The sequence below is a fragment of the Castanea sativa genome, chromosome 11, assembly GCF_040712315.1.
Source record: "Castanea sativa cultivar Marrone di Chiusa Pesio chromosome 11, ASM4071231v1".
Lineage (NCBI taxonomy): Eukaryota > Viridiplantae > Streptophyta > Magnoliopsida > Fagales > Fagaceae > Castanea > Castanea sativa.
Window position 1 is genome coordinate 41,553,499 of NC_134023.1, and position 24,414 is coordinate 41,577,912.

Sequence of the window (24,414 nt, forward strand, 5' to 3'; positions counted from 1 at the left end):
TCAATGATGTGATCATTCCGATTGCTTTCCTTTAGAGTTTAGATAGAGTCTATTTTATGATTAAAAAAAATTACAATTAAAAGACTTTTGAAATTACCTTTTTTTTTTTAAATTATTGGATACATTGGATCTTAAATGACTTCTATTAAACTCCATCTTTTATGGCATCGTTAAAAAAAAAAATTAAAAAAAAAACTCATATAGATAGGCATTAGGATATTATTTGTAACTATCTTAATAGACTAACGTATTACACATGGTATGGATCTAATTGTAATATCCTATGCTATAAAATAAAAATTTGGGCCTATGGTTATCTTCTCTTTGCAAAAAATGCTTAAATTCTCATTAATTGTGATAGTTCACTTTGAGGTTAAATAGAAACTCTATTGACTAAGTTTTAAGAAATTTAAAATTCTATTTCAAAAAATTTACAGAAGATTAGATTTTATTTTAATTACTTTAATAATTTTATATTGTAAAATAATAAAATTTATATATTACATACAATCATTACTTCAGTTACCTTCTAAATGATGGAGGATATGAGAATGCAATTTGTAGATCTATCATTAAGATAACATAGATTAGATTGATGGTGGATGGTAGATTTAATTGCAGTTGAATATTATGTAAAGTCATCATCATAGAATAGCTCATGCTGGGATGTGTTATATAAAACCAATAATATGAAAGATTGAACAAAAAATTACTTATTTTCATTCATATTCAAGTTTTACATCTTTTTAAGTCAAGTCATAGACCTTAAAGCAAAATAAATACTTTTAATTTTTATTTAATTATCTCATGCATCGCATGGATTAGCGACTAGTTATAAATATATGACAACACGTTTCTCCTTCTCTCTCTTTCTCACACATAGACATAATTTGGATATTGTTGATACCCATTTTTTAACAGTATGGGCCAACAAAAACAAGCCCATAGACCCAGCAACAAAACCCCAAGAAGATGCACGGAGAGGCCTGGCCTAGCAATCAGGGGAGGCAATTTGCTGCAGAATGCCCAATGTTGTGAAAGTCATCAAGGGGCCTGATCACCCACTAGTCACAGGGAAAGAAAAGAAGATGATCTTGGGCCCCAAACCCACGAAAAATGAAAAGAAGTAGGGCCCAGAGAATGTCAAGAAAAAAGGAAGAACCCCGCAGGATGGCCCATGAATTTTGTCCAAGTCCGAAGGATCCCAGACCAGATGTTGCGTATAAGAACAAAGTCACCTAGGGAAAAAGAGGAACTATACAAAACACGGAAGAGAGCAAAAGCATTAAATGCAATCCTTGAGTTTGAGGCACCAATTACTCCTTCTTTCCCAGAGTACACTGCTTCTTGAGCCTTTACTACAGCCAAGATTGACTCTAGTTCCAAACTTCATAGTTTTGTATTGATACCAAGCAGGAAGACTACGACTATGAGAGTTGGGGGCTGAACTCTAACTTTTTTTTTTTTTAATAAACAGTAATACTTATTAGAACACACATGAAAATAATAATACTTACTATAATTTTATGTTTATTGCATATTGATTTTATGTTGGGCTGTTTTGTGTTATCTCTTTTGGAGTGTTTTGTTTTGCCATAGACCGGTTCACTTTAAGTCATTCTGCAAGGTGTCCTGGGTCTGAATCCAGAAAGGCCCATTATGCAGAAAGGACCAGGCCCAATCCCTCGACCCATCGGCCTTTGTCCAAGCATTATCAAGCAATGGTTTGACACGTGCACTTTGACAAAAAAAGGCCCATCAGATATCAATTTTACCTCACTGAGAAAGTGCCTACATTTTAACAGGTGAGACCCGGGGCCCGCGTTATGTGCTGGTGAGGGTCACTTGAGAAAAAAAAAAGACTTGACCACCCTAAAGAAATCCTTGAACACCCTAAATAAAACTTTGGGCCCAATAAAATAAAATTTGACCTTTCCAAAACTTTAGTCCGTTGAAGGTTAAATGTAGTAATTTGCATTGAAACAACAATTTTAAATCAATAGCTCAATTGTCAAATCACAATTTTTTTTAAATGTTTAATTGTGATTTCTAAAATTGTGTTTTCAAAAAATCGCTGGTTTTTAAAAACTTTTTTTTTTTCAAACAGCTAGGCTGTCAGTGCTTTCTTAGTCTTTTAGCTGAATTTGTTGGATTTAAGTGATACATTTTGTATATATAAATATGCAATGTCTTAATGCTTTATTGAATGTGATTAATGTAGTAGTTGAATGCCTAAGTTGAATATTTTGAATAAACTTATAGTTTATCTTTTATTCTTTTGCTAGCACTTATAAGAAAATCATTTGTATTGCAAGATTCATCTTCTAAGATATTTGTATTGACTTAAACAATCTTCTTTCAGAACTTAGGATAAGAGAAAATATCTCATGTTTTCATCATAATGATCTAGATGAAATAAGAAGAGCATATTTACAAAGAGGTTCTTGTCAACCTCTTAGCCATGATTTCCCTATAAAAAAATTAAAAAAAAAATTTAGTGAAGCATTGCATCGATTTTATCCTAGTTGGTTTAAAGAAACCAAAAATTGTTTGGATCAAATTATAAAAAAAGGATATTATATTTTGTTTATATTGTTACTTATTTAGACAAGATTTTGGTAATTGAATTGAAGATCAATAAATAAATGATTGCTTGATTGTACATTGAAAAATCTTATAATGACTTCATTCATCAACAAAAAAAAAAAAGATTCATAAAAAAAATCTTATAATGATTTCAATATATGAAAACTCATAGATGGAAAATTTTGAACTTTATGTATTTGTATGTGTGTTTTTATTTTTTGGTGATATCAATATATTCAAGTTTTATTTATTTTTTTAATTTAAACTTCTTAATGACCACCTGAAGAAAATTCATAAAGCCGCCACTAAAGCCCAACACCTAAGATTTTTAACATTTTAAATGGAATATAGAGCAAAAACAAGTATCAAATTTAAAGTTTTCTTCTCTGATACGATGTTATAAATTATTGATTATTTCAAAAACTTGATATCATGTTAAATTACTTATTTTTTTCAAAAGCTTTAATTGTTGCGAAATGATAAATTTAATTATTTAACAGCACAATTTTAACATAGACATCTATGTGGACTTTGGTCTCCACAATCGCCAATTTTCTACATATATATGTCAAATATTCCAAAATTATTTTATGCTTCTGCTACCATATAGCACAGAAACAATTCAAATTACATTGAAGATAACTACCATTACCGAGCAATACTTGGGAAAACTAGAGCTTATATAACATCACCCGACCACCATTGACGGATTTGGTTTGGGAAAACTGGCCTTGGATGCCGAACCCATGGTTGCCTGTTTCGGGTTGCAGCTGATCTGACTATGACCACCTTCAATCTCTTCTTCAATTGTTTCCAACCTCTTTCCAAAAGCTGGCCTCTTCTCTATCCGAATGAGTTGGGGTGGTGCTGCCTCAGTAGCCTGCCTAGTTGTGCTCACTGTCCTTGACATATGCCCAAGTCTTTAGAGCTTTCTCCTAATGCCTTTTCAATTTATGTATAATAAGGTGACATCCTTTGTGTACACATTTATAGGGAATAACTAAGCCGACCCTATTGGATGTTCTTTAGAGCCAATTGTTGCCTGCTTTTGTATATGTTCTCTAATTAATGGAGAATCCACGCTAGTTTATTCCTCCGTTATTTCCTTATTTGTGGAGATGAATGGTCCAAGATTTTCATGAACAAATTGTTACTACTTTATAAAGAACCCAATATTATTCTGCATGCGGATTCAACCTATAAATTATAACGTGAAAATTGAAATTGAAACACCATCTTTGGTTTGAAAGTTGAAACCCTCTCCACCAAGAAGAAAAAAAGAGAGATAGATTCAGGGTTCTATAGGAATCTATATATGCCATTTCTCTTGTAAGACAAGTTGTCCTATACTGAAAATTCCATTATTCAGCAATTTCAGCTATATGTTTTGCTAAAAAAAAGGTTCTTATCTGGCAAAATAGCAAAATTGCCTTGAAAAAATCCCACAATTCTTGTATTAATTTTTTTCAGGAAATTTATTAAACAAATCAAACCAAACATTTAGAACCATTCTGATCAAGAAAATTTAGGAAGAGGAAAAGACTTACAAAGAGTGTTATAGGTTCAACTTGTTCATGCCGAAAGTTGTGTTTCTTTGGATGCCTTTTAGTTCTTACATCATATATTGGTCAGCAGGAATACATAAGGTTGGCCATACAACTTGTGGGAGATGAAGCATATATTCTCCACGGCAAGGAGAAATTAAGAACCTGACATATTTTAATACATCATATATACATCCACTAAAAGAGAACAAATAATATTCTCACCCTAAATATGCGATCTTTGCCTTCTTCAGCATAACAGGATAACAAGGAATCTATTCTCGTTTTTTGTTTTTGCTTTTGTTTTTTGTTTTTTTAAATATATATCATGGGACTTTAGCATCAAAGAAGAGGAAGCTCAACATTATTATCCACTAGCCTGAAGTAATTAATTTAGTGTAATCTTAACTTAAGGAGATTTACATGAAATATTTTAGAAATATATTTTTTTTTTCAAACAAATAAAAAAGACTAGCTCTTTTTTTGAGGGTGGGAATTTAGTGTCATAATTTTTCATTCATCCCAATATAAGGTTTACACATTTGTCCACTAATATTTATGCATTTAGAATTACTAATATGACCAAGAGTGCCATGAGGCTTGCTCCAAAAAATAAACACCGATATAGCATTGAAATCATATGTTCTTACATAGATTTATGGAACAAATTCTTACTAAGAAAAACTAAAATTTATGGAACAACTGTTTCACTCTACTACTGAAAAAATATGTACAGCATGACTCATAACTCTTCAGTCATAACTCTTCAGTCATAACTTCTTTGGGCTTGAGATTTCCGTTCCAATAGACAAACATAGAACCATTGAAAGACTTAACACCTTCCAATACAAACAATCGGTTAGCAAAAACAAACATATTAAAAACAAAAAAGAAAAAAAAAAATCATTTGAACATAAATTTTTATTCACCTTTACATGAGACTGTAACTTTATGTGCCATTTTTTAAAGGCATGTACTAATGTACCCAAGGCTAGAAACTAAATTTGTTATAGGAATATCTTAGCACGAATGAATTTCTCTTTTGTTGAAATAGTATCATAATTTCTGACATTTTTCATTAAGAGCGGGTCATTTCTATTCAATTTGAAAAAGCTACATGGAAAAGAACCAATAATACGTAATAGTTAAATCAAGTTCTGCATTATACTAACCTTGTATGCATTTCTCCATCTATTCCAATTGCATGTTTTCAAAGTTTTAGTTTTCATTTAGAAATTTAGTTGAATTGATGAAAGTAACTTGGGAAAAATCTCTTTCAAAAAAAAAAACTTGGGAAAAATCCAAACAATGAGAAATGTGAAATTCAAGGGATCTTAGGAATTACTCACTTTCATCATGGGCTTGGGTTGAAAAGGCAAGAGATGGAATAGAAAATTCTTTAAAATTGTTTGATCAAGGGATAGACTTGTGAGTCACCGGCCCTACAATTCATTCTAATTTTTCTCTAGAGCAATGGAGTAACATGTGCAAAGTGAAAACTGAATTTAAAATAGGAGTAGAACGAATTTATTTGGAATTGAAAAATGAGTAGAAGAGCAAGTAAAAGTGGGCGAGATAGAGATGTAAAAGTAGTTACTGAACTTAGGAGATTTTGATTTAGTAGGAAGTTAGTGCATAGTGGGATGGTTGTGTATAGTGTTTGAAAAGTCGGAGTCAGTTATATTCAAGGGTAAATTTTGTATATAACCTTGTTTCAAGTTTGAAAAGTGAAATATCCAATCGAATATTGTGGGGGTATTTTTGGTATTTGATTATCAATTATTGTCACAATTACTTTTATACTCTGATTTGTTTATATGAAAGAATAACATATTAGGAGTATTTTAAGAAGTAAAAAGACGATAACTAACTTTTCGAATTCTCTAAATATATAGAGATCAAGAAAAATGCCAAGTTATATTTATGACCAAACAATCTCATTCTCTCACATTGATGAGATATATGAAGTTGTCTTTGGCATTTCCATGGCTTCCTAAAGAAACACATCGGCCCAAGAAAGGGAAAAAAAAAAAAGGCATGGCCCTTTTGGGTAGCAAATGTTGGGTCTAGGAAACACCAAGTCCAATATCAACAACATTGGGCTGCACCTCGTAATGCTCTTATGCTTTAGGTCCTTCGGCTCATGTAAAGATGTTGCAAAGCCAGGCACTGCAATCGTTGGCAACCCGCCTACGATAATTTCAAACACATTATAACGAAAACAAAACACACAATTGCGTTTCATACAAAAAAAAAAAAAAACACGCGCGCGCACACATGGATATTTCCATTGCAATATTGCATAGAACCTAAAGTGTGCACTGCACTTGTTCTTCTTCTTCTTCTTCTTCTTCTTCAATACTTCCTATGCGTACATATCTAAGCTTAGACTCCATCCTCACCATTTTATATATATATATATATATCAATGAGAAAGTGCAACAACGACCACAGTTCTTGTCATGACCATCTCAGCCACATTTTCCAAGGCCTTGGAACTCAAGCAAGCTCTCTTTCAAAGCTTCAACTCCATCAAACACCTTAAGCACATTCACGCCCACATACTCCGCTTCGATCTCCACCAAGACACCTACCTCCTCAACATTCTCATACGTCAAGCCTTACATTTCGGTGACACACATTACACCCGCCTTGTCTTCCACCAAACCACACAACCCAACATTTTTCTCTACAACACTTTGATCCGAGGCTTGGTTTCCAACGATTGTTATCACGAAACAATTCAGTACTATGGTTTAATGCGTAGCGAGGGGTTCTTGCCCAATAGTTTTACTTTCCCTTTTGTTCTTAAGGCTTGCGCGAGGCTTTTGGATGTTCAGCTTGGGGTGAAGATTCATACCCTTGTGGTGAAATCCGGTTTTGACTACGATGTTTATGTTAAAACCAGTTTGCTTTGCTTGTATGCGAGTTGCGGATATTTGGGTCAGGCCCATAAGGTGTTTGATGATATTCCTGAGAAGAATGTTGTTTCTTGGACTGCAATCATTAGTGGGTATATTAGTGTTGGTCAATATAGAGAAGCGATTGATATGTTTGGGATGTTGGTGGAGATGGGTTTGAGACCTGATAGTTTTACTATTGTTCGGGTGTTGTTTGCGTGTACTCAGCTCGGGGACTTGAGAAGTGGGGAGTGGATAGATGATTACATGACAGAGATTGGGATGGGGAGGAATGTGTTTGTGGCTACTTCATTGGTGGACATGTATGCTAAGTGCGGAAACATAGAGAAAGCACGTTGTGTCTTCGATGGGATTAGTGAGAAGGATATTGTTACTTGGAGTACCATGATTCAAACTTATGCTTTGAATGGGTTCCCTAAAGAAGCTCTGGACCTTTTCTTTCAGATGCAAGGGGAAAATTTGAAACCTGATTGTTATGCAATGGTTGGAGTTCTTTCTGCTTGCGCTAGGTTAGGAGCATTAGACATAGGGGATTGGGCTAGTGGGTTGATGGATAGAAGTGAGTTTTTGTCTAACCCTGTTCTTGGTACAGCATTGATTGATATGTATGCAAAATGTGGGAGCATGGCACAAGCCTGGGAAGTCTTCAGAGGGATGAAGGAAAAAGATCGAGTTGTATGGAATGCCATCATATCTGGGCTAGCAATGAATGGACATGTCAAATCTGCGTTTGGGCTTTTTGGCCAGATTGAAAAAACTGGCATTCAACCTGATGGGAACACTTTCATGGGCCTTCTTTGCGGGTGTACCCATGCTGGTCTAGTTGATGATGGTCATCAATATTTCAATAGCATGAACCGCATCTTTTCCCTGACTCCTACAATTGAACATTATGGATGTATGGTGGATCTTCTTGGTCGTGCAGGTTTATTAGATGAAGCTCATCAGTTGATAAAAAGTATGCCAGTGGAGGCCAATTCTATTGTTTGGGGAGCTTTGTTAAATGGATGTAGGCTACATCGAGACACTGTATTGGCAGAATACGTATTGAAGAAGCTCATTGAGTTAGAACCATGGAACTCAGGAAATTATGTTCTCTTATCAAATATTTATTCGACAAGCCATAGATGGGATGAAGCGGCAAAGCTTAGGTCAATTTTGAATGAGAAACGAATGAAAAAGATACCAGGGTGTAGTTGGATTGAAGTAGATGGGGTTGTTCACGAATTTCTTGTGGGAGATAAGTCTCACCCCTTATCAGAAAAGATATATGCAAAACTTGACGAATTTGCTAATGAATTGAAAGCAGCAGGGTATGTTCCAAGTACAGATTTCGTTCTGTTTGACATCGAAGAGGAGGAAAAGGAACATTTCCTTGGTTGTCATAGTGAGAAGCTGGCTATTGCATATGGCCTAATCAGTACTTCTCCGAAAGATGTGATTCGAGTTGTTAAAAACCTTCGTGTCTGTGGTGATTGTCATGAGGCCATAAAGCTGATTTCAAAGATTACAGGAAGAGAGATAATTGTTCGGGATAATAATCGATTTCATAGTTTCATTGATGGTTCATGTTCATGTAGAGATTATTGGTGAGACCAGATATAAAACCAAGGCTAGGGTGAGTACTAAAGTAACCTGACCTCTTTGAAATTTCTCAAAGATTTGTATTTTTTTTTTTTTGGTTACATTCACTAACGAGAGGGGAAAACTTCTCATTATTTTGATTTGTCAAAAGAAAGTCACATAGATTATACAATTTTGAATGTTATATCCTGGCGGCAGAGTCTGTTACTCTAATTCTTGTATAGGATGTTTTCAACTTCCCAATGACACATTGGTATGCCATCATCTAAGCACATTGGCAGATGTAAACCAGGATAGAAAATGTATAATGGTAGGAGGTTTCAGTAGGCAAAATAATAACAAGACAACAACCAATTGTTTGACCATGAACATAAGAGAGGTTTTATGGACTGCAGCAGAGAAGGGGTGCACCAAAGATTGTACGTATTGCACAGACCAAGTAGTATCTCTCGGATTAAAAGCTGATAATTGTTTTGCAGGTTGCGTGGACAATTTCTAATAGATTGCATGGGGTGTGTGATTTAACTTTGTAGATAAATGAATTACCAGTCAAGTGGAAAAGCTAGCTGCCACTGCCCAGAAGATGATTCTACATCTTTGCTGGGATTGTGACACTTTAAAAAAGATTTTTCTGTGCTATGTGTGTTTGTTTATATGCTTGGTGTATATCTTTTAGTTCTCTTTTGTATTCTATTATGTTAATGGTCGTAATCCTGTATAAACTTTGTTTTGGTTCTTGATCTACTAAAAAAAGCAAAAAAGCAAAAAGCAAAAGGAAAAAAAAAGGGGCGACGAATACAAGAAGTGGGCCACAAACATCAACTTGGAACCTCCCTGCATAACAGAGCTGAAAGTTAGGCTGTTTTCCAGAATATGAAAAAATAAAAAAGGGGAGTCTCCTTTTAATTATTTAAATTTCTTAGGAATTGGTTAGTAATCTTTTGTGCTTTTAGATTTCCCCCAAAATTATCCTGGGTCCATTTGGCTAGAGTGAAATAGGGAGGATAGAAAATAAAGGAGAGAAAATTGATTTTGTAAGTATTTAGTTGGAGAGTAGGGGGATGGAAAATTGGTAGGGTTCAGGTGTTTTTTCCCCTAACCCACCTAAATTCTATCTCCCCAATATGGGGAGAAAATAGAGGGGGAGGAATAGTTGTCGTCAATGATTGAACTACCTCCTCCTCATACATTGTGGCATAACATGCCAGGCAAACCATGATTCCTGGTAATTAGTGTCAAGGAAGAACGCTTTTGCAGAGACCAAGAGTGCCTGATATACATACTGACACCCCGTCTTTGCCTTTGCTCTTGTAGTTCTTCCTATAGGTGAGTGAGACACCTTAACAATGACTTTAGATTCGAAGTTGAGCTCGCCATCTAAGCTTGGCCTAGCTGGAATCTAGCCAGAAACAATGACATAACAAAACAAACTCAAATTTTAAAGCACACAACAAATCCTAAATTCTGCTAAAATTACCTCAATTTACCAACGGCTAGTGTCAATTCTCCAATTTCTAATATAAAGCAATAATATCACAACTGCCCTTGGACTTTCAATTAGCAACGTACTTGCTAACAGATCAGTACATTATTATTCTTTATGCTATGATTGACATTTGTGGTTAGACCGTAAATAAACCAAGATGTTTATAAACAGTGGGCAATTTAAACTTGGTTGGAAAGCAGATGTTAATTTATTTAACATATGAGCCAAGCAAAAACATAAGTTTATACTTAACTATTAAATAAGCGGAAGCCAAACAATGTATATATTATGATATGTATGTATCTCAATTAATGTATATATTATTATATGTTTATATGTATAAATGTTTAAAATATGCTTCCGAAGACTTAAGATTGGATTATATATAATTTTGTAAATAAGTTCATAAGATATCAAATTATAACTTGTAATTTATCAATGATATATATAGTCTATTTTGTAGTAAAATTATATACAATTTTTAATAATATAAGGTTTGTGATTTGAATCTAATAAATTAAATAATATAATTTTAGTTATAGTTTAGTTATTAGTTAATAGCATAAATTAATCAAGTAGTTTGTAAACAAACTCAATTTTGTAAAAAAATAAAATAAAATAAAATAACTAAATTTGAACAAGTAAAAATAAGTGAATAATCATGAATACTCAATTTGTTTTGGACTTATTTACGATCCTATTTAGGGCAGGTTAAGGGTTTGAGGTGTGCTCCCCAATAGTAAACGCTCGGTTCGAATATATGGAGGAGAAATTATTCCCCGTAATAGAGTGTATTTTTTCCACTATTGAAATTTGAAACCAACAAAATATTTTTTAATAGAACAATAAAATAATTCTTAACCCACCGTATGTCATATCCTAGGTTGGTGTAAAAGAGAATGATAATATAAAATAAAAGGCCTAGTGACCTTGAACTGTTCTATCGCTTGAAAGGAAATGTTGGTGCGATCGTATAGTCCAAAGACTGAATCTTAACTGTAAGTTTGGATAGAAACATTGGAGTAAGTGGAGCTTTTAGCATATTTAATTTTAATATAACTTCACTATGCCTTTTTGTTTTTTCTTATAAGTTATAACACGTAGATGAAAATAAAAATAAAAATAAAAATAAAAATAAAAATGAAAATAAAATAATAATAATAATAATAATAATAAAAGGCCTAGTGACTAAGTTAATTGTGCCTCCACTTTATTCTAATGTTTGAATCCAAACCATACCAAACGAGAAAAAGATCTAGTTTGGACTATCCGATGGCACCAACATTACCTTCCAATCAATAAAAACAAATCAAGGATTTAAAAATAAAAAGTAAAAAATGGCTCCACAAGTCTGATGTCCACCTAACTTGCCCCATCCTTTCTTAAAAGTTATCATAGCTTTTGAGTAAAGTTGTGGTGTGCCTTTGTATTAGAACATCTTTCTCTCTCCCTCGTGTGTGTGTGTGTGTTTGTTTCTCAAAAAAAAAAAAAAGTTTGATGTCCACCCAGCCAATTGAAGAAGACAAATATGAATATAATAACACAAAGGAACCAAACCAAATGTAATTGGACAAAACTCTATTATATACCAAATATCTTTTGTTTTATATTTTCTAAGCAAGCAATGAATAAGAAATAAGATAAGGTTCCATCCAAGTCACCTTACATGAGATCAAATGCCAGCTTGGCCAAACCCAGCTTTAACCCTTCTCAAGTCAAGACCATTTAGCTTTGATGAACAAGAAAATATCATCTGCAAAAAATAAATGGGATATGCTGGCATTTTCTTTTCCTCAACCTAATGAAATTACTAGGAATGTCCTTTCTCTTCCTCCGTTCAAGGCTCCTGGGCCGGATGGATACCATGTCATTTTCTTTCAAAAGAATTGGCACATTGTTGGACCCAGTGTGATTTAGGGCATTCAAGAGATTTTCGAGAATCAAGTCATCCCGCCAGATTGGGGCATTACCAACCTTGTTCTAATACCAAAAATGGCTTATCCAGAGATGATCACTTAGTTTTAACCGATTAGTCTATGCAATACTCTCTATAAAGTAGTCTCTTGTATTATTTTGCAACGTCTCAAACCCTTTATTGCAACGGTTATCAATCCGTGCTAAGCAGGATTTGTGTCGAGTCGCCAAACCAGTAATAATATTATTCTAGCTCAGGAAATTATATATACACTGGTGTGTAAAAGAGGACAAGTTGGGTACGTAGCACTCAAAGTAGACCTTGAGAAAACCTATGATAAATTAGAGTGGTCTTTTATCCAGGAATCTCTAGAATTTTTTCAAGTTCCACCGGGTCTTATTAAATTAATTATGAACATGATAATATCAATGAGATATCGTATTTAGCGGAATGAAGTGCCACTGCCAAAAGTGAGACCAAGTAAGGGAGTGCGTCAGGGGGATTTTCTATTCCCATAAATCGTTATTCTATGTTTGGAACGCCTTTTCAGGATTTTGGAAGAGGCGGTTCGAGATAGGAAAATCCACCTTATAAAATTCCGATGGCAAATTCGCATATCCCATTTATTTTTTGCAAATAATATTTTCTTATTCACCAAAGCTAAATTAAATGATTGTCAAAACCTTCGTAGTGTGTTACGGAAATTCCGCATTGCATCGGGCCAAATTATTAGTACCCACAAATCTCGTATCTAGTTTTCACCTACTACTCCTCGAAGAACGAAAACTCTTATTGCAGGCCTCTTTGATATACCAACTACAACACAAATCGGAACTTATCTAGGGACCCCTATCTTTACCACACGACGTATAGCCACTGCGTATCAATTTTTAGTAGATAAAATCCAAAAGAGAATTGCAGGCTGGCAGGCAAAATATCTTACTATGGCTAGACGAGCCACATTAATCAAATCTTTGGTGGCTTCTATACCCCTTTTATGCCATGCAAACAACCTTGCTGCCCCAAAAAGCGAGCCGGACACTAGACATATATAGCTGCAGGTTCTTATGGGGAGATATGAATCAACAATGAAAATGCCACACGGAAAGCTGGAAAACTATTATGACACCTAAAGAATTAGGGGGACTGGATCTACTAACAACTCGCCATATGAAGGTGGCAATTCTTATGAACCAAGCGTGGCATCTTCATCAGAATCCCAATATGTTATGGGCTCAAATCTTAAAAGCCAAATATTTTCCAACCATGAACCTCTTTGATAGCATCTACAATCCCCGAAGCTCCCATATTTGGAATGCCCTACATGAAGGCATGCAATGGTTTCAGTGTGGTATGAAATGGATCTTAGGTGATGGCCAAAACATTCGCGTATGGCAGGATAACTGGATTCCTCAGGGTACCTTCCGAAGTCGTATTGTCGGGCCACTATTGCCAAGTAAAGAACAACGTCTAGTTAGTTCACTGTGTAATAACCATAACTGGACGTTCGATTGCCTCCAAGTGCCTCCCTTTAAACATATAGAGCAAATTATTAAAGGTATACCTGTAGCATAGGTTACTAAGATTCCTAAATCCTTTGTGTGGCCTTATAATAATGGTATTTTTTCGGTCAAGGCAACTTCGAAATATCTTTTCCAAACAAAAAATGTGCCCACTGAAAAACCTTTGTGGAACTGGATATGGAAGCTTCTATGCCCAAAAAAGATTCAATTCTTCATTTGGAAAGCCATGTGCAATCGGGATCCTACAAGGCAGTATTTAGCTTTTTCTAGACCATACATAAGTGACCAATGTCCTCGATGCAATAATCTTGAAACAATGATCCACATTTTAAGAGACTACCCGTGGGCCAAGAAGGTTTGGTGTCATTCACCGAGTGTCCTGCCACACATTTTTTCAATTACCGTTACAATCATGGCTGCAGACCAATGCAACTAGGGATGCTGTTATCTTGAACCTGCAACTTCCTTGGAAAATATACTTCCCATTTTTATGTTGGCATCTATGGCTAGCTAGAAATGAGCATATATTCCACAATCAATCAAGTTCCTAGAATAGACTTATTTATAAAATAGTCCAGGCCACTATTGAATTTTTTTACTTAGTAGGTCCTGATAAACCAGTCCAACGTAAGGTATATCAACTAGTTACATGGACTGCTCTAGCTGAACCATTTATAAAGCTCAACATGGATGGCAGTTCAATAGGCAATATAGGAATGACAAGGGCAAGAGGCCTTTTGAGAGATAGCTCTAGGAGATGGATATTGGGTTTTTCTTTGAATCTAGGCATTACATCCAATAATGTGGAAGAATTGGGAGCAGTTCATCAGGGGTTTCAGTTGGCTTGGGACTTGGGATTTAAATTTATCCACCTTAAAATTGATTCTATGATAGTCTTAGCCTGGTTAACTAATGAGAATTCTAATTTCCCTCCTAGTGTATTTCCTTTATTATGTGATTGTAGGAGCCTTATGGCACAAGCATAGGAGGTTTGGGCGCACCACATATACCGTGAAGCATATGAGTGCACCGATGGTCTCGCAAAACGGGGAAACCACCAACAGCAAGTTTTGACTATATATGAAACCTGCCCTAATTTTGTAAATTCGTGTTATGTAAGGGATATGATTGGCCTAGGGAGTAATAGACTATGTACCCAAAGGCCGGCTATAACTGTTGATGTACGAACTTTGTTTATAATTAAATAAGACCTCTGTTTTTACCCAAAAAAAAAAAACTTAAATAGATCAGCACTGTGATGCTATTTGGAATATTTCATCGATTCAACAGATTAATAAGGGTAAAAATTATAATTATCATAATATAAAAAAAAATTTATATAAATTTAACAATCAAGAGCAATTTGGAACAAAATTGGATCATTTGAAATATTTTTATGGTCATTTGACTACAAATTTGGAGCAAATTTTTTTTAGGAGTAAATTGATTTGAAATTGTAGTAGACTAGTAATAATACTTATTTTTTTAACTATATATATTATGTGTTGTTCTTTAAGTTCCCCTCTTAAAATCCAGTCATGTGGTTGCTTAACAAAAACATACACTTCTATGTCATGAGAAAAAATTCATATGGTAGAATTTTAAAAAGGAAACCTAAGGAATAGCACCTAAATACTGTACCTAAGTGACTCTCTCTCTCTCTCTCTCTCTCTCTCTATATATATATATATATGGGTAAAAATCAAATAATATTGAAAACTAACAGTTAGAATCCTCAAACCGATAAATAATACAAAATTCCAGATTGGTATGAAAAGAATCCAGAATTTGCCGCTAAAATCGTGAAAAAACGATGTTTGAACACTCACAAGGTACAAGCAGACAACAAAATTTGAATTGGTCAAGTATATACGTAATTTAGTGTTCTTTTTTTTTTTCCCAAATCGATATGCATACGTTATTTTAGTGTCTAGACAGCATATAAAGGTTTTTTTTTTTTTTTTTTGGTTTTAAAAAAAGATATATATATATATATATATATATATATATATATATATATATATATATATATATATTTGAGTGTGATACTTCACAGTTTCTCCAACGTAGGTAACCCAAAAGTGCTATTATACAACAAAAATGAATATTTGTAGAATGATAAAACAATATGCTCTATATATACATGAACGAGATAGTTTTTTTAAATGATTTTTTTTTTTTTTTTTGAGAAACTTTTTAAATGAAACTTGATAAAAGAACTTTTGATTTAGTTTGTATGAAAACTTTATAATATCTTAGTAACTAATAAAATCCCTCAACAAAAAAATATATATATAATAAAAAAAAAGAATATTTTCTTAATTTTAAACTCTACCACTTTTCTGAGCAAAATAAAAATCAGCCAAATGAATTACAAAATATAATGTAAAATGAGTATCTGTTTGATATTAACAAAAAGTGGAAATACTATTGTAAAGTTAAGGACCCACCCACCATTTTGATTGGTAAGAGATAATCTTAGAATGTGTCGTTGCAGTGTCGTTGCACCTTCTCCGCAATTGATTCGCCAAAAAAGATTGGCCAATAATGTGTTTACCAAACGTACGTGCATCTTAATACATCCGGTTGATTTATTGTTGTCAATTCAATTGTGATCGGTTATAATGCTGAAGGATGGTTCACCTAACGTACCTCTTTCTTTTATTTTATTTTTTCTTATTTTTATTTTTAAGAGACCTAACATATACTTTGAACGGGACCATCTAGAGTTTATATATATATATATACACACACAAACGTTTCTGCCTAATTAGTAAAAGATTGTACAAATTCATAGTATTGTAAAAATAATAATTTCAAATTGAGTTTTTTTTTTTTTTTTATAAATATTTTCTAAGCTTTGACTCAAAATTAAAGTATAATTAAAAATTTGGAAAGATACGTAACATGAAATTAGAGTTTAATTATGTAATTAGAATATATTTGACACTAAATTGAAGTATAGTTAAAATCTAATTTGGATTTTTGATTGAGTTTTCACTTTAATATATAATATATAATTGGGTAACTCATCTTTTTTCTTTTTTTTTTTATAATAAAAAGTCATCAAAGTTTAATCTACTCAAGCTCATATAAATCTATCTTCTTCTCTCTTTTTATTTTTTATTTTTTTTATTTTATTATAAATTGGGAAAGGCGTAATTGACTTGTTGTAAACTTACGCCTATATTAAATAGACAGCCGATAAGATCAAGCATATTTTTTATTTAAGAGAGATATCAATTTTTGAATATTTTCTCCCGCATATCATAATACTAAGAATCAATTTTTAATCAAATAAACACGATTCTTCTTTCTTCCCATAAATACTTGTGAACTCTTTTATTTTTTTATTTTCTCAAGAAACTCATAAGTGATAACAATGAATGAAATACCTGAGTTAATAATTACATTAATATTACATAATCACAATTTACGCTCTGTTTGTTTTAATAATGATATTTTCTAGAAAATGAGTCATTTTCTATAAAGTATTTTCTATAAAACTATCTCATTTTTCAATGTTTAGTAGCAACTTTGAATAAGTTGAAAAACAACCTCTTAATTTCCCTTATTTAACTTGCTGTAAGATAAAGTTGTTTTCCAAAAAAATTTAATGAAAAATGTACGATCTCTAAAAATGAGCTATACTTTTTATATTAATCAAAGATAGTTTTTCTTTGACTCATTTTTTTTTTATGCTACCAAACATTAAAAAATAAAGAAAACTATCTTTACACATGGTTTTCCATTGAAACAAACGGAACTTTAATTATGTAACAAGTGAGGTTGCATGAATGTTATACTAAACTTGAAGATTATATATGCCTTCATAAAGAACAATAAAATCTTCAAGGAGTACACATTGCGAATTTTAATTTTCCTATATATGGGTTTCTTGCAAATTGCTCTTCAAAATTTTATTTTACTGTTCCAGATAGATGTGAAAAATTTAAATTGTACAACATGTTGTAGTACAATCTTATCATCATTCATCAATGCTATGTGATATATTGCTATGAATCCCCGAAAGTTATATTATTTTTAGTGAATATTATTCATCCAGGTGCACAATCCTCTGAAGGGATTCATCCAAGGTCATATATTTAGACAATTTCATTGATGGCCATCTTTAGTTTTTAGTTTTTTTTATTTTTTATTTTTTATATTTTTTATTTATTTTTTATTTATCTGGTCTGTATTAAAAGCAGGTACGTGTATACAAGGATAACTCAAATGCTCAACCATTTCTGGATTCCTCATCAATCATCCTAGAAAAATGGTGATTTGGACCATTATCTTTATATTTTATTTCGATTATAAAGAAATGAAGATTTGAACCATACGTGTCTCTATTGAATATATCAAAAGACGTCAGTAAACGACAAGGTTTTTGACGACTCTGGACCAATATCTTGGTTGTGGAGATATTCTAGGAACAAAGAACAATATCAAAGCATGAGTGCCTTACAAAACTTACATGTTGATTAGAAAATGGCACTACCATCTCTTTTGCCATGTTGGTACAGAACTCTGATCTATGGGACCATGGAAGGGATTCGAACGTGCATGTACTACACACTAAGACTAAGTACTGCAATCACTTTTTATGTACTACCAGAAGAAAACGAGTTTGTACTGCTGAATTTATCGAACAGTACCAAATCCCCAGGTCAACTAATCCATCTCTTTAATCAAAATTCAAACCTAAACACACTCTGGCATTGGCTAATTGCAACATATCTTGTCCATGGCAAAGTTTTTCTCCTATGCAGAACTGTTTTAGTAGGTATAGCTACCCAATCCCATTGCGACATGTTGGCATTGAACAGGTACGAGCACTCACTACAACAGTCAACTCTACAAGTTTTAGGGCTTCTAAGAATGAGGTTCTGTTTTTTTATCAGAATGTTCTAAGAATGAGGTTGATGAGCTAATTTTGAGCAATATTATGTACACAAATTTTCATAACTTAAAATAATAGGTCATTTTTTTCAACAATAATAATAGATCATGATTAGAATATTATCACTTTTATATAGACTCATTATTAATATTATTTTTATTATACATTAATTATTGCAAGTCATGTCAATGGTATGTAGTAAAATATTTTGTATCTCTATATTTATTAGTTAATTTTGGTTAATATAATTAGGATTTTTTTTTTTTTTTAACTTTTCTATTGGTTGGGCTACAATTGAGGGTGGTAATCTCTTCTTATTTATATTTTAAATTTTAAATTCCTCAATCGTCCCTAATTTGAGCAAGATATGATCATAGCTTTTTTATATAGCACCAAGGAATTTACCAACAAATTTAGTCAGTACTAACATTGTATAGTACGTATATAACAGACTAGCAAAGCATTAACCTTTTTTTTTTTGTAAGAAAAAGCCTAAGCATTAACCTTGATCTGCACATTTAAACATATTTACATTGTTTTCTTAAAAAAAAAAAAAAAACATAGTTTCATCCCATTTGGGATGTATTTTAGTCAATATAACCACAACTATATTCTTGCACTCTTGCTTTATATATTCATGACAATCTTGAATGTGTATAATCAATGAACCTCAACTTTCGTTGAAATGGAATAACCGCTCACAAAAGTATGTTAATAAGCTTGAAAAAACCTGTCATTAATCTACTTTTTTTATATAAAAAAATTTATTGAAAAATTATTCATGCATGTAATTGATTTTTAATTAATTATATATTTTTAAATTATTTTCTACATTGAGAGCAAGAAGTATCACGTAAATCTATTTTGTATAAAACAATCTACCTATTCTTTGTTTATAAAAAATAAATAACCTATTCTTTAAAATTATTGAAAAAAAAATGATGCTTATTAATAATACCGTCTAATTTTTACTTTCATGATGAAAAACCTAAGGTTAAATCTAGATTAAGGAGGAGGAAAAAAAAAAAACAAAACCCAAGAGTAATGCATTGGGTCTATACTATATACTATTTAGCATAAAAACAAAAACAAAAAATATTTAGGACAAATAGGTTGATAATTATTCATGTGTAATAATTATTTATTACATGGTAACATTTTTATTACATGAAATAATTATTGCTTCTTACTAACTATTCCTTAGTAATAATTAAGGAATAGTTATTTATTTCTATTTCTCAAAAAACAAGTTATTTTATTTCTTTTTTTTAGAGAGTTTTAACATATTAGAAAATTATTTTATTTCTAAAACTGTCATAATGGCTATCCCTTAATATATGTAACAATTTTTAAAATTAATATATTTTAAAAAAATATAAACTTTCTATAAGTAAAATTTTTTACAAAATCTCTATAGGTAACCACCGTACTAATGAATAATAATAATTATTCCACTACATCTTTTATATCCTATTATAAAAGTTACTAATCTTAATGTAGCTCCATTAATTGTCGCAGGCTAATTCTAAAAATAAATAAATAAACAAATAAAAATATTAACGAATGTTTTAAAAATATTTGTTAATGAACCATTTGAAAAAAGTTCTTATGAGAATAAATTAAAAAACAATTAACATATTTTTCTACTTTTTCATAAAAATAGTTTCAAAATTTTTCTAAAATAATTTGTCAAAAATTACCCTAACCACACCCGAGAGGACCCATAAAAAAAATTGTACACCCTTTTTTATTTTTTTGAAGAACCTTTTTTATATAAAATCTAGAATAACACCCCCAATTAATTTATTGCTTTCCAAAGAAGAAAAGTGGACAATTAATTAGCACAAAATAAAGTAAATTACTACACAAAAGTAATCTGAAATCACTAAAAAACGTGTCCTTTTTACGTTACGTCAAGGGTGATGATTTTTTTTTATAATGCAGTCAACCTCTCCCGACGCACCAAACGATACAAACGTGTCGCTCTCTCTCCTTCCTCTCTCTCTCTCTCTCTCTCAAACACTCGTCTATATAAATTTACCCAAAGAGCCCAAGTCTTTCATTGTAAAAGCCCATACCAAAAAAAAAAAAATCAACAACCAAATTCAAATCTCTCTTCTTCTTTTTTTTCTCTCCAAATCTATAGCCATGTCTCAGGTACTCCTCACCAGATCCCTCTTTCTATTTTCTTCTATTTCAAATCTGATTATTGTTTCATGTGTTTATTTTTCTGGGTATTTTTGCTTTTTCTTCATGTTTGATATCACATGTGTGATGGGTCTTTGTGCATTAACATGTTCTGTTTCTCTCTCGGTCCCTTATAGTTTTAGAGATTTGGTATTAATGTTAAAGTTTGGGCTGATGTAGCTTGTGTTTGAACAACATTATGGTACTTTGAATTGTATTCTTTGATGGGTTGACTTTGTTTTAAGGACTCAACCAACCCAAAAAAAGAAAAAAGGAAGTTTGACCTGTTCCACAGTTTGCCTACTATTTTTGGAGATTATGAGTATTGGGATTGAATGAATCCTTAATTTGGTTGGAAAAAAAAAAAGGGATAATGTAGGTAGGACACAAATCAGCTTAAATTTGTGGGATTTGCTTTTGTTGTTGTTGTTATTGATTTATTTTTTAGCAACTAATGTGTAAAGAGATTACTATTATGGGATTTGCCAATGAGCTCTAGCTCAAATGGCGCGTCCCCCGCTTGTAAGTGTTAGGTGGAGGGTGAGGTCGTGGGTTCAAGATCCACTACTTGGATTTTCTGTGTATAGAGGATTGTTTTAGAAACCCATTGGGCTTGTTAAGGTCTTTTGTTTCGTTCTGTGACTGAACTTTTTTTGGGATGTGTAAAGTTTGACAGAAAAAACATAACTTTTTATGTGAAATTTGAGGAAGATATGTCTGATTTTTATTAGATGACTAGGTTGGGACTGCTGCTAGTATTTAGTTGAGTTTTTCTTTGCAAGAAGAAACTTTTGTTCAATTGTGCAATCTTAAGGGTGTTTAAATGTTGTATTCATTTTGTACACTAGTTTTGCTTTTGGGCATTGTTATAGATTTATATCTGTTTGCATTGTGAAAATTGAGAGAGGAAGTAACTTGCTTTAGATCGAGATTTATAGACTTAAAATAAAGGTACAGAAAAAGGAGGAAGGAGAAGGCATAGAGGGTGAATTTAAATGATTAAGATGCAGATTTGAATGCTTGTAGTCACCACTTTCCAATGTAATGAACATGCCATATATGTAAAAGAAACCTTCTTTCATGTATGCTTAACAACTTATTGAAGATCTAAACAATCAGAATTACTTTCTGAAAGTTGGGCAGTTATGTGAATTAATCAAGTGCGTTCTGTTGTCTCCAAGTGAGCATACCACTTGAAGAAAAAGGGCAATACCATATCAGGGGTTATTAATAATTTGTAGTCTGTAATTTTCACTAAGCTTCTGAAATAAAAAATAAAAAAAATGATAGATCATAGTGGACTGACACTTCAGGGTCTTAAGGCTTGAGCACCTCAATTGTGCTCAAATTTTGAGGTTTACACCTCAGAGCTTGATGCATTTCTTCTATCTTAATAATTAGCTTTACACTTAATACTATTGCATCTATCTCTCTCAAATATTTATATTAATGTCATTTTGGCATCATACTAATCTTCCTATGGTGGAGTAAAGTTTAATGCTGTTCTTTGTGAATGTTTTCCTTGACCTTTTCTTTCATTGTTTTTAACCTGAAACTCTATCTGGTCTTGGTGCAGACTGTTGTCCTCAAGGTTGGTATGTCCTGTGAAGGCTGTGTTGGGGCTGTGAAAAGGGTTCTGGGCAAAATGGAAGGTTTGTTGCTGCCCTGACAGTTTAAATTATTTCTGTTGTTTTACTTGCACACCTCTAATGGCACTTATCTATCAGAATTATAGTGTCTCCTCTCTCTCTCTCTCTAAATTTTCTTTCAAGTATCTGTTATTCATTTATAAAAATATGCAACTATAATTTTTCCAATGGCCAAATGGTTGTTAGGAGCTTTGCTAATTTGTTAATATTCTGCCTCTGAGTGCAAATAGTCTAGGTCTTATCCCAAAAATTGAGTTTCTGTATTTTCTTCTTTCTATGTGCGCTTGTCTTGGTTTGATAGCGCGGCTTCCTATTCTGCAAAGTCTAAATTATGTTGTTGTGGTATTTTGACATTGAATTTCTGGAATCTTGCATCACTAACAATGAAATCAAGTAAATTAATTTAAGGTTATTATATCTTGACAGCTCTGTTGTAGTTGACCAGAGTGAAAATTTAAATCTATACTAACAGCTCTTTTGTCCAATTTGTAATAATAATTTGTGCTTTCAACTGATGAAGTTTGAAAGTTTATCAGTTTCTCCTACAAAGTGGTTTGGGACATGTATAGCAGTTAAAACAAGTCTTTCTGTCCAGCACTTGGTTTAATGTAATTGATATATTCAAATAGAGAATTATCTTTGGTCAAAAACTCAAAAAAAAACTCTTTTCATATGGCTGGAAATGTGCACAACTATACTGATTAGAAATTTAGGTGAGAGATTTAGGCTTAAAAAGCATGGTAGTTATAATTGGTGTCCATTCTTGTCAACTTCAGGTGTAGAATCATATGATATTGATTTGAAGGAGCAGAAGGTTACAGTGAAAGGCAATGTGCAGCCTGAGTCAGTTCTGCAGACTGTCTCAAAAACTGGGAAAAAGACTACCTTCTGGGAAGCCGAAGCATCAGAAGGGAAGCCTGCAGAAGCAGTTGCTGCTGCTTAAAGACTTTACTCCATTTGCTTTGTGGAAGAAGTCGATTATAGTTGTTGAACTTAATATAATATATAGCGAAATTATGTTAAATGTGGACACATATAGTGTACTTTTACATGCTTTGGATGTAATCATGTAAGCAATAATGATTTCTTGGGTGCTTGACTTGTTATCTTATGTACAAGAAATTAATTAGAGAATGTGTTTCTTGTGTTATTCCTTCTCTATCATTCCCAGATTTAATGATCCATTTGAGTGTTCGTGGAGACCAAAGAAAGTATGCAAGTATGACTATTTTTAATTTTCCTATTCTAAAAAATGAGGCTGATGATTGTTAAAAGTCTAGGCCAATGGTTCAGATCGATTCACTAACATAAATATTGCTAAACCTGCACATCAATTACCCTTTTAAATTATATATTTGTGCATCGATGGGAAATTTGGAATCATTGGCCTCGTTGTAAACAATCATCAAGATGTGAGAGTTGGAAATTTCAAAGTTGTCAACGTCATTATTTTCGTTTTTATTGATTTTTCTTATCATTTAACTAGTTCAATTCGTAAACATTTAGGGTTATTTTATAAGAGTATTTGTATAAAATAATTTGTATTTTATTATTTAACCTTTGTATACTTGGTGAAATTTATGTAGATGATAAATTCTATATAAAAATAATTTGATAATATTAGTTATGACTTGTGTGCGTGCGCACATGCATGTGTTTTGGGTTTATCTTGACTAGTTTATCGATACCATAATTTAGTTATTGTGTATATGCGCATGTGTATGCATGTGCGCTTTGAGTTAATCTTGACTAGTTTATCAATATTGATAATTATTCATTCTCCTCTTATATAATAAGAAGGTAGAACAAACAAATAGGTTATTATTCCAAAACTGGCGCTGTGAAGGTAATAATTCCAATTTTAATAATAAAAAAATGCATTTTAATCAAAACTAAATTAGGAATGATTAATTATTCACTCTCCTCTTATATAATAGTAAATTACACTAATTAAATTTATGGTGGAATTCACAATTTAAGTGAGATAATAGAGAATTACATTATTATATTTCTTGAGCATCTGATAATTTTCCCTTGTGATTAGAACAATTAACCACAACATAACACGCCATAAGGGGTGAGCTTGGGTTCAACATTTTGAGCATCTGTGGCA

General features: G+C 32.4%; 2 protein-coding genes across 2 annotated transcripts; both read left to right on the forward strand.

The window, feature by feature from the left end:
* The first annotated feature begins 6,455 nt into the window (after window positions 1-6,455).
* LOC142615761 (putative pentatricopeptide repeat-containing protein At3g08820) lies at window positions 6,456-8,818 on the forward strand. The gene has a single exon (XM_075788589.1). The coding sequence runs from the start codon at window positions 6,593-6,595 to the stop codon at window positions 8,642-8,644; it is 2,052 nt and encodes a 683-aa protein (XP_075644704.1). The 5' UTR covers window positions 6,456-6,592; the 3' UTR covers window positions 8,645-8,818.
* Window positions 8,819-20,430: 11,612 nt separating this feature from the next.
* Window positions 20,431-23,451, forward strand: LOC142615762 (copper transport protein ATX1). Its single transcript, XM_075788590.1, has 3 exons — window positions 20,431-20,622; window positions 22,229-22,304; window positions 23,078-23,451. Exons 1-3 carry the CDS (start codon window positions 20,614-20,616, stop codon window positions 23,242-23,244), a joined length of 252 nt encoding a protein of 83 aa, XP_075644705.1. The 5' UTR covers window positions 20,431-20,613; the 3' UTR covers window positions 23,245-23,451.
* Window positions 23,452-24,414: the final 963 nt, after the last annotated feature.

Excerpts from the sequence above, each read along its gene's own strand:
- LOC142615762 (XM_075788590.1), top strand. Across the intron at positions 22,305-23,077 it reads GGTTCTGGGCAAAATGGAAG|GTGTAGAATCATATGATATT; the intron begins GTTTGTTGCTGC and ends TGTCAACTTCAG.
- LOC142615761 (XM_075788589.1), top strand. The coding sequence starts at position 6,593 with ATGACCATCTCAGCCACATTTTCCAAGGCCTTGGAACTCAAGCAAGCT.